This window comes from Pseudopipra pipra, chromosome 6 (genome assembly GCF_036250125.1).
Source record: "Pseudopipra pipra isolate bDixPip1 chromosome 6, bDixPip1.hap1, whole genome shotgun sequence".
Taxonomy (NCBI): Eukaryota; Metazoa; Chordata; class Aves; order Passeriformes; family Pipridae; genus Pseudopipra; species Pseudopipra pipra.
Genome location: NC_087554.1, coordinates 3,783,472 through 3,793,083, shown reverse-complemented (window position 1 = coordinate 3,793,083; position 9,612 = coordinate 3,783,472). Strand labels below are relative to the sequence as shown.

At 60.9% G+C, this 9,612-nt stretch overlaps 1 protein-coding gene across 1 annotated transcript; it reads left to right on the top strand.

The window, feature by feature from the left end:
• On the top strand, positions 1-6,524 carry LOC135415382 (maestro heat-like repeat-containing protein family member 6). Its single transcript, XM_064657039.1, has 18 exons — positions 1-306; positions 546-610; positions 728-940; positions 1,226-1,373; positions 1,614-1,678; positions 1,791-1,940; positions 2,125-2,273; positions 2,529-2,676; positions 2,922-3,109; positions 3,197-3,334; positions 3,612-3,726; positions 4,151-4,288; positions 4,505-4,681; positions 4,810-4,965; positions 5,124-5,225; positions 5,476-5,578; positions 5,850-5,906; positions 6,215-6,524. Exons 1-18 carry the CDS (start codon positions 189-191, stop codon positions 6,328-6,330), a joined length of 2,346 nt encoding a protein of 781 aa, XP_064513109.1. The 5' UTR covers positions 1-188; the 3' UTR covers positions 6,331-6,524.
• The last annotated feature ends 3,088 nt before the right edge of the window (positions 6,525-9,612 follow it).

Genomic DNA, 9,612 nt, shown 5'->3' with positions numbered 1-9,612 from the left:
TAGGCTTTTGTCTTTTTCAGGTGCCCTCGAGGCCAGACCGCGGGAGTTGGTGACCCGGAGCTTTTGCGAGGAGTCTCCAGTTCCTGCGGCAGGTGCCCTCGAGGCCATTCTCTGGGGCTCGGTGCCCCAGAGCTTTTCCCTGGCGTCTCCAATCCCTGCAGCAGGTGCCCTTGAGGCCCGACTGCAGGATGGCAGGGAGACGCTTCAGCCTGGGCAGGTGTCTCGGGAGGAAGAAGAAGGACGGCCCTGGGACTGGCCCAGCACAGCAGCCTGAGGAGGCGGAACGGTCCCAGCCCCTGCAGGAGGGTGAGTGGCAGAGCTGGGCCCCAGGGCTGGTGGCTGCATCCGGCTGGGCCTCTTGCTATCCCATCCCCAGTGGATATGGCCAGGAAAAGGGAGGGGAGAGGAGGGCCCGGGGCTTTTCCCCGGCAGCTGCACGTGCTGGGCATCCTGGGGCCGGCCCCGCCTGTGGAGCGCGGGGCTGGGCCGTGTTCTCCGGCCTGTCCCGCAGCCCCTCAGCTCTGACCGCGCTCGCTCTTTGCCAGATCCAGGATGGACCCAGACACAAGAGCAGGACCGCGCCCGTGGCCGCTTCCGCAGGGCAGCACAGGTACCTGCAGCCGTCGCCTCCTGGGCTGGGCCTGCTGTCAGGCCTGCTCAGCCCGGCACCGCTGTGGGAGCTCTCCAGGGCACATCCCTCTCTTCCCTGCCCTTTGTTTTCCTGTAGGCCTTTCTGAAATTTGTGGGCATTCGGCGTAGGAAGACCAGGATCACACCAACCGAGGTCATGGCACAGCCTGACCCCATGCCGAGTGAGCTCACGGCCGAGGCTGATGGTGCAACCACCCAGGGCATGGCAGGCACTGACATCACACCCGTTCAGCGCCTGCCCAATGCTCCTAGTCTGGACATTGCCGGGGAGAGAGTTGTCTCTGTGGAAGTAAGCAGCCTGTGGGTAGGGATTGTGTGGCCCCTCTAGTCAGGTCTGCTGGGCCCCCTCCGCCTTTGAGGCCAGCACGGTGTGGTGGGAAGGGAAGCCCTTCTCGGAGGAAAGTGGGAAAATTGCTCCCTCTGGCAGCTCTCCAACTCCCCCATGGCCCCTCCAGGCCAGCCTGTGGGACTTGATGAGCCGGAGCGTTCCCAAACCTCCTGTATTGCAGGTGCCTTCAAGGCACTTGTGCAGGACTTGGTGACCCAGAGCTTTTGCGTGCCATCTGTCCTGCAGGAAGCCGTGAAGCCAGACAGAGACATGGAGCAGAGCCCCCCCAGGGTGCCCAAGCTGGCCTGGTTGAAGGAGGGGGAGGAGGAAGGCCCTGGAGCTGCCCCATCACAGCAGCCTGAGGAGGCGGAGCGGTCCCAGCCCCTGCAGGAGGGTGAGTGGCAGAGCTGGGCCCCAGGGCTGGTGGCCGCAGCCAGATGGGCCTCTTGCCATCCCATCCCCTGTGGACATGGCCAAGGAAAAGGAGGGGGAAGGAGGGCCCGGGGCTGATCCCCCGGCAGCTCCACGCACTGGGCATCCCTGGGCCGGCCCCGCTTGTGGAGCCCGGGGCTGGGCCGTGTTCTCCAGCCTGTCCCGCAGCCCCTCAGCTCTGACTGCGCTCGCTCTTTGCCAGATCCAGGCCGGGCCCGGACACAAGAGCAGGACCGTGCCCGTGGCCGCTTCCGCAGGGCAGCACAGGTACCTGCAGCCGTCACCTCCTGGGCTGGGCCTGCTGTCAGGCCTGCTCAGCCTGGCACCGCTGTGGAAGCTCTCCAGGGCACATCCCTCTCTTCCTGCCTTTCTCCTGCAGATGGTTTGCGAATTCACCAGGTGCATTTGGAGGGAAGAGACCATTGCCATGGGCGCTGGGGGCATGGCAAACTCTGACCTCTCCAGTGCCGAAACCAGTGCTGCCCTGCTGGATTTGCTTGTGGAGAATGGTGTCTCCAATGCCAAGAAAGTAAGCAGCCTGTGGCCAGGGCTCCAGCCCTGCAGGGATTGGGTGGCCCCTCACGCCGGCTCCGCTGGGCCCCCTCAGCCTTTGAGGCCGGCGGAGAGTGGTGGGAAGGGAAGCACCTGTCGGGGGAAGCCGGGCAAGTTGCTGGCTCTGGCAGCTCTCCAACTCTCCCCCGTGCCCCCTCCAGGTGCCGGCCTTGGTCAGGTACATCCACCGGTGGCTCACGGCCAATGCGTCTGCTGAGCGCAGACTAGACAAGGCTGTGCTGGCTCTGGTCGAGGCACACCCCGTGGATGTGGCGGTGACTCTGCTGCGCTCTGCCCCATCCTGTGACAGGTATGGGGCCCCCCTGCCTCCAGGGCTCACCAGCCCATCCCCCTGTAGAGCCCGTCCCAGGTGTCTGTCAGGCCGAGAGTTCCAGGAGCCTCTGGGTCTTCTGTTTCCCAGCCCTGGCATGCCAGCCGTGCATCCTGCTCCCATATGCCCTCCTTGCTCCTCACGGTGCTGCGGCTCTGTCACCTGGGAGCGGGAAGTGCCCAGGCCGTGGCACTGTGGCTAAGAGCCCGCTGACACAGAGCTTTGACCCCGCAGAGCTGCGGTGACCATGTGGAGGACAATCATCTCCTCAAGAAGTACTGCCGAGTCGGTGCTGCAGATACTTGCCCTTGTCCTGGGAAGCTGGCCAGCCTGCAGCATGTGCACCTCAGATGGGGATGAAACGGAAGTCTTTGCCCTGGCTGTGAGTTTCTGGAACCGGCCTTTGCTCACCCTCACGTCTCCTCCCCGGCAGCTCTTCCTCCTCCCCCAGCACTGCATCTCCCTGCCTTAGGCACTGGGCTGCAAAGCTGGCTTAGGGGCAGGTTCAGGGGCACCAGGCCGGGTGCTCCTCCTGTGTCTCCCCTGGCCTCTCCCTGCCGCGCTCGGGCCCTGCCACATGGATGTCTGGGCACTGAGCGCTGTCTCCGGCTGGTTTACTTTTTGCAGGCAACCTTGGCATTCTGGAAGATCCTCCATCTGCTCTGCTGCACGCGTGCAGTGAGGGGGTGTTTCCCCAACCTCTTTGTGCATCTGCTGTTCCAAGTGTTCTTCAGCACAGTGCAGATGCTGGAGGAGGTTGACACCTTGTGGAGGGAATGCCGGAAGCAACACAGCCTTCCCACCAACCCCAACAGGTGCTCCGTCCCAGTCCTCCTGTCCCTGCCACGCCTTTGGGGCTGGCCAGGGCTCCCAGCATGACCTGGCCTTTGCTCTGCACACAGGTTTGCAGTGCTGACCATCAAAGCCCTGCTGCACCGTCTGCGCTGTGAGAGCGTGTTGGTGGCCATGGAACGCAAGCGTGGCTGGGACACGCTGCTCAGCGCTGACACCCACCACTACGCGGTGGGTCTGCTGGCCAGGTGAGACCCCCTTGTCCCCGCTGCCCCTGTCATTTCTGCCCTCTGCACGGGGCACCCCTACAGTGCCCGTGGTCGTGGGCCAGAGGGCCTTGTCACCGTGGGATGGCCGAGCAGAGTGGAAAAGGCTGGGAGAGGTGGGTGCACAGGAGGAGCCGCCTGCCAGAGTGCCCTCGTCCCCTGCCGGGGTGCTGGGGAAAGACCAGGCCTCTGGGAGTGAGTGGCGGGAGAGGCTTGCCCAGCCAGCTCGGGCATGACAGTGCCTTTTTCCCCCTGCCAGGGAGATGGGTTCTGCCTGCACAGCCTGGTGTTGCAGCATCGTATGTTGCCTCCTGGAGCTGCTCAGTGAAGAGATGTGTCCCTGGGAGCTCCCTGCCATGGCGTTCCTTGTGGAGGTGAGCCTGATGGCGAGCGCTGCCTGGCCGAGGTGCCTCCACCTCTCTGGCCTTCTGCAGCCGCATCTGCGGGGGAAGCCCAGTGAACGGAGCTGGGGCAGAGGGGGGGTTCCACCGTGCGCCCTTGGCCCCTTGCTGCTGGGGTGACACTTGTGCCCAGCTGTGTTTTGGGTCCCTCTGCTGCCAGCAATCGCACTTCCCTCGTGGCTCCTCAAGGCCAAGGAATCCGAGGGCTGGGTGGCACAGAGGAGTGGGCAAGTGGCCTGCGCAGAGCAGGGAGCCCAGGGGCTCTGCAGAGCCACTGCTGCTTTTGGGCAGGGCTGCCTGGGACGGTGCCGTACCCTGTGCTGCTGCCTGGGCCCAGCCCCGTGCGGGTGCGGGCTGCTGCCGGCCGGGCAGCCCGTCACCGCTCCGTGCCTTTCAGGCCCTGGTCTACCTGGAGGTGACTGACTGCGGCGAAAGCATCCTGCCGATCCTTTCAAGGCACCTGTGGAGCGAGTGCCCAGAGATGCGTCGCCAGGTGCTGAGAGGCCTCGTGGTGCTCGGCCAGGATGCTGTGATGGTGAGGAAGGGGCAGTTGGCTGAAGCCGTGCTGGAATCCTGGGGCTGGGAGCACAGCCGCTGCCAGCTCTGCTGCCTCCCCGCTCAGCTGCTCGAGTGCCTCAGGACAGGCCTTTGGCCTCTGGGCCCCGCAGCAGCCCGTGAGGCTGCCCTGCCGGAGCGGGATTGGCGCCGCAGCCGTTCAGGGCTTCACAGCACAGCCTTGTGTTCCTCACAGGCCAAAAGAATGCGCAGCCTGACCCAAAGCCTGGTTCAGCTCCTGTGGGACGCAGATGTAGAGCTGGTCAGGATGACCGTCGCTCTACTCGGCTTTCTGCTCTCGGACAAAGACATCCGACTCTCCAGCCCCACCGCCCTGCAGTTGGCTGAGGCGCTCCAGCCGCTCTTCGACAACGTAAGGCTCTGTGCCCTGCAGCCACAGGCCATGGGTGCTGGCAGGAAACTTTGTGCCTTGTGGATTTTCAGGCCTGTGCCCAGGTGGGCCTGGAGAATTCAGTGCTGAGGTCTTTCCATTTCCACCAGGCTGACAGCAGTGTGCAGCTGTCCTCCATCCTCCTCTTCCGTGGGGTGATGCTGATGGTAGAGAAAGAGGGAAAAAAGCCCCTGAAGCCACACGTCCACCAGAGCCTGCTTCCACTCTTCTTCCACTGCCATGATGAGAACCAGAGAGTGGCAGAGGTGGGCACTTGTGGGCTCTGGTGACCCCGCGGGAGGGGGCTGGGCTGCCTCCTGCCCTGGCACCTCACAGGCTCCAGCCTCCTGCTGGCCTTGCTCCAGGGACACGGGTCCTTTGCCCTGGGCCGTGGTGCCATGTCCCAGTGCTTGTTGCTCTGCAGGCCTCTGGGGAAGCGCTGCTTTGTGTGGCCGGCTTAGTGAAGAGGAGGGATCTCGAGAAGATCGTGAAGAAGAAGGAGCTGTGGAGGTTCAGCGAGTGCCTGGTAAGGACGGCCATGAAGCCCCAGCCCCAGGCTGGACCAGCCCCCAGCCCCCGATGCCTGGAGTGTGGGGCTGGCCCTGTGCCCCTGCCCACTGCTGCAGCCGCCTGCGGGACAGCAGCCTGCGCCCCACACGCTGCTGCCTTCCCTGGGGGGTGCGGGCAGGGGAGGCCAGTGCTGGGCGCAGGCAGCACCCGGCCAAGGGGCAGAGCCCGAGCCAACCCTTCCCTCCGTGCCCTGCCGCTCTCTGCAGCTGGAAAAGGAGCAGAGCCGAGTGGCCGAGTACCTGCGCCAGGCCCTTCCATACCTGGAGAGCCCACAGGAGCCCCTGCGCGAGGCGGCCGTCAGGTTCACAGGTGAGCCACAAGGTCCCTCCCCGCCCCGCCGCAGCTCCGCCCCAGCCCCGGCTGCTGCAGCGGCAGCAGGATCCGGGCCAGGGATGTGCTGTGGAGCCCCGAGTGCCCCGGCGGCTGCCGCCGCCGCCCTGTGCCAGCCCAGCCCTGGGGCGTCCCGAGGCCAGAAGGCCCCGGGCTCAGCCCTGCCAGGGCAGGAGGGCGTGTGGCCGGGCCGGCAGCGCCGCTGGGGGGGAGCTGTGCCGCTGGGCCGTGACAGCACCTGTCTTCCCAGGGATGGCCGGGAGGTATATGCAGGGACAGCCTGAAGAGCTGCAGGACATCATGGACAGTGAGTGAGGGCAGCGCGGTCTCAGTGAGGGCTGGTGGGGGAGCACAGAGCCTGGGCAGGGAGCTGCAATCGTGTCCCGGCTGCGGAGGGCTCTGCTCCCTGCACGCATGAGGAATGGCTTGGGCAGAGCAGGGAGAGATTTCAGGGGCACGGAGGGGATTGGTGGCCAGCGCCTTCCGGCTGTTTCTGTTGGGCCCCGCTCCCTTTTGGCCATGGCAAGAACTGGGTGAGATGGCCCTGGCTGGAGTGGCTTCTTGGGTGGCCACAGATCCAGGCTCTGACCTTGGCTCTGTTGCTCCCTGTTGCAGCCCTTCAGGGTATGAAGAACGACACCAGCCCCACTGTCTCGAGCCTGGCACGTCAGAGCTTCCATGTCATCGAAGCTGTCCATAGAGCTCCATCCTGCAGACGGCCACAGCTGTGAGACTGGCTCTGCAGGGCCTGCAAGACCCGGCCTGCTCTGTGGGGCAGTTTCTGCCTGTGCTGCCAGAGCTCTGTGGAGAATTGACGTGGGAAGCTGTGTCTGCTGGGGCCACGTGAGCCTGTGAGGAAGACCCCTGCTCTGCAAGCACTTTCCTCTACCCCAGCATGGGACTATAAAATTCCTCTTGTCACGTACAGAGGCTCAGGAGTGTTTTTTGGTGCCCAGTTTCCACAGGGGATTGGGGAAGAGGGGACAAAGGGTCCTTGGGCTTAGCAACATTTGCCCAGGTGAGCGGTGAGAAGAGAAAGAACCCTAAGTCCCCTTGGCCTTTGGTGGTGCTCTGCTGAAGCCTCCAAGCTTGCAGCAGAGCAGATGGGCAAAGCCTGGAGCTGTGGGGATCCCTGAGAAAAAGGTCCTTGGAGATGGCCAGAAGCCCTGTCACAGGCAGGAAGTGCTGTCTGTGTCCCGCCCGTGTGTTGGCCGGCTGCTGTGGCGCTTGCCCGGGGCGTCTGCCATGCCTGCTGCAGAAGGCCTGGAGGCCTGGTCAGGAGGGTGGGGACAGCGCGAAGGAGACCAGGCTGGCCTGGCTGGGGACAAGGAGGGCAAGGGGGCCCTGCCGGGGCACGCCCGCTGGGGGCTGCCGGCCAGGGGCAGGGGCAGAGGCAGGGCTGTGGGCCAGCCATGACCCCCGCGGCTGCCCAGGCCACGGGGCTGTGGCCCAGAACCCGCTGAGCCAGAGCTCTGGGCCCACAGAGCTGCTGCCAGCACGGGGAGGACGCGGGGCTCCTCGGGCAGGGCTGCGCAGTGGCTGCTGCCCAAGCCACAGACAACAGCAGCAGGCTGTGCACAGGAGCAGCAGCACCCACAACGCCCGGACCTCCTCGGGGAGTCGTCCCCTGGGGGCACAGTTCTTTGGGCAGGAGACTGAATCCGAAAAATCAGTCCGAGAAACTGCTCAGAGACTTTTTTTATCTTTAAGCAGCAAGGCATTTGTTTATTCAACGTTGGGAGCAAGCCAGCTCGCGCTGGACAAACTTGCTCGAAGGCTCCACACAAAATCAGCAGTTTTTATACAATCTTTGTATATGATTAAATGCATATTCAAGTGATTACAACATCTATCTATACATATTAATAACAGGCGGAGTATAGGTGGAGCTCAGGCGGGGCTTGGGGCGGTGCTTCTCTTGGCCCTCAATTTTGGTGGGACATCTGCTCTTCATCCCATCGGTCTGGGGGCTAATTCTTACCTTCCTCGGCCTGACCTCTCTTCTCTTCTATTGTTCTTGACCCGCTCACTGAGGCTTGGAGAAGGCCTTGGCTCCCAGCCTGTTTCTTCTATTCAAATGTCTACTTTATCCTACTGCATCTTAATTTATTACCTCTAGGCCTATTACATGTTCTTTTACCATTCTCTTAAGCACAAATCGTTTTGGATGTTAGTAGCTTGTTAGCAGGCCCAAATTTCTTAGTTAACTCTTTTGGGCCTGGCCTCCTGTTTCAGTCCCCCCTTTTACTTATAACTGACGAATTCCTTCATCAAGTTCTAATGGGTTTTGATAGGTATGCATCAGTGCCCAAATTATCTGCATCCTTTTGACCATGGCACTTAATTTGTACCATAGCTAGGCAATTCCCCCTGTTCTGTAGTTGAGCAGCAAAGACTGCCCGGATCGTATCCTGCAGGGCCCTTTGCAGGAACGACACTAGACAAGGCAGCATTAGCAACACAACTACAACCAACCAACTTTTTAGATGTACAGCCCTATTGGCTGTGCAGGGATTCCTGGCCAGATTTTATCTCCACACAGAAGAAACACTCCCACAGGGAGTCGACAAGGTGCACTCACTGCTGGAGTACTCCAAGTCCGATTCTTACCGACACCAGAAGGAACTATTTCTATAGAAAGACAATTCAGGGAACACATCCCGTACCATAGACTCACCACGTGCTCGTTCTATGTCATAACCTACACAATGATTAAAATACACACAGTCTTTTACAAACAGTGACTCTAAAATACCTAACTGTTGAAGGGGAGTGCTAACAGACAACACATCATCCCAGCCATCAACATGATCAAGACACCCGCCCACGGTATGGCAGTCCCGTTTCAAAAAGTCACGCCATCGGACGACATCCTGCACCAGGAGAGACGCTTCTGTGTCACCCAGAGGAACACCAACAAGACAGGTGTGAAATGGCTGCTCTGGATATGCCAGCGATGCACAAAAGGTCGTGTGATTCAGTTCCTTCATTAGCGTCACCCAGACGTTTCAACTATGCCATGGAGTGAACTTTGACAGGTTGGGAACCGCACTGATGACTTTCAGGACCAACAGCAGGACGTACATACTGTGCAGGTATTCAGTGAGGGCCATTATCTGTAGAGACAAACATATCCCTTTCCCCAAGTTATCAAGTCATGTGGATCAGACCACTGACTAGAGACATGGTCTGCATCTGCATGCTGTGCTCCGTTCTCAGCTCTCACAGGGACCACAAGACCATCAGTTTGGAGGAGGCTTTTTGCCAAGCACAGCATATTTTTCCTGAAACTCTAGAAGAAGGTAAATAAAGACAATCGCCAAAGAAAGTCAAAAAGTTTGAGACATACAGCTCTGTGCTTTGGCTTTCAGGTGCAGTGTGTGGCGCAGCCTGGGCACTCGGTGGGCAGCCAGGGCTTTCTGTGCTGGCAGCTTTTCCCTGCGAGGAATCCTCATTTGTAGCGGTTTTGGATCGGGTGGCCGGCAATGGCAGAGCGGGGCTGACCAAAGGGGACAGCAGCCCTGTGCCCCAGGACAGAAAGCCTGTGAGCGTTGCCTTTCAGGTGCAGTGTGTGGCAGTTCCTGGGCACTCCATGGGTAGCAAGCGTTTTCTGTCATGGCAAGTTTCGTCTGGGTGGAATCTTCGTCCATGTGCAACTTTGGGAGTCGGGGTGGTATTTTCTGCAGAGGTGAGAAAAGGAAAAATAGCCATTATCCCCAGGATGGAAAGCATGTAAGATTTTACTTTCTGGTGCAGTTAGGGGGCCAGCCTGGACTCTCCGTATGCAGGAAGAGCTTTCTGGGCTGGCACCTTTGGTCTGGGAGCAATCTTCGTCCCTATGGAATTTTGGGAGTCGGGCTGATGGTTGCATTGCAGGGCTGAAAAAAGCAAACAGCCCTTATCCCCAGGACAGAAAGCCTGCAAGCTTTGGCTTTCTGGTGCAGTTGGTGGGCCAGCCTGGGCACTCCATTGGTACTAAGAACTTTCTCTCCTCTCACCCTTGTTCTCGGAGG

Coding starts and splice junctions, on each gene's coding strand:
- LOC135415382 (XM_064657039.1), top strand. CDS start 189: ATGGCAGGGAGACGCTTCAGCCTGGGCAGGTGTCTCGGGAGGAAGAAG. Junction 3,110..3,196: donor CTTCCCACCAACCCCAACAG/GTGCTCCGTCCC, acceptor CTCTGCACACAG/GTTTGCAGTGCTGACCATCA. Junction 5,907..6,214: donor GCTGCAGGACATCATGGACA/GTGAGTGAGGGC, acceptor TCCCTGTTGCAG/CCCTTCAGGGTATGAAGAAC.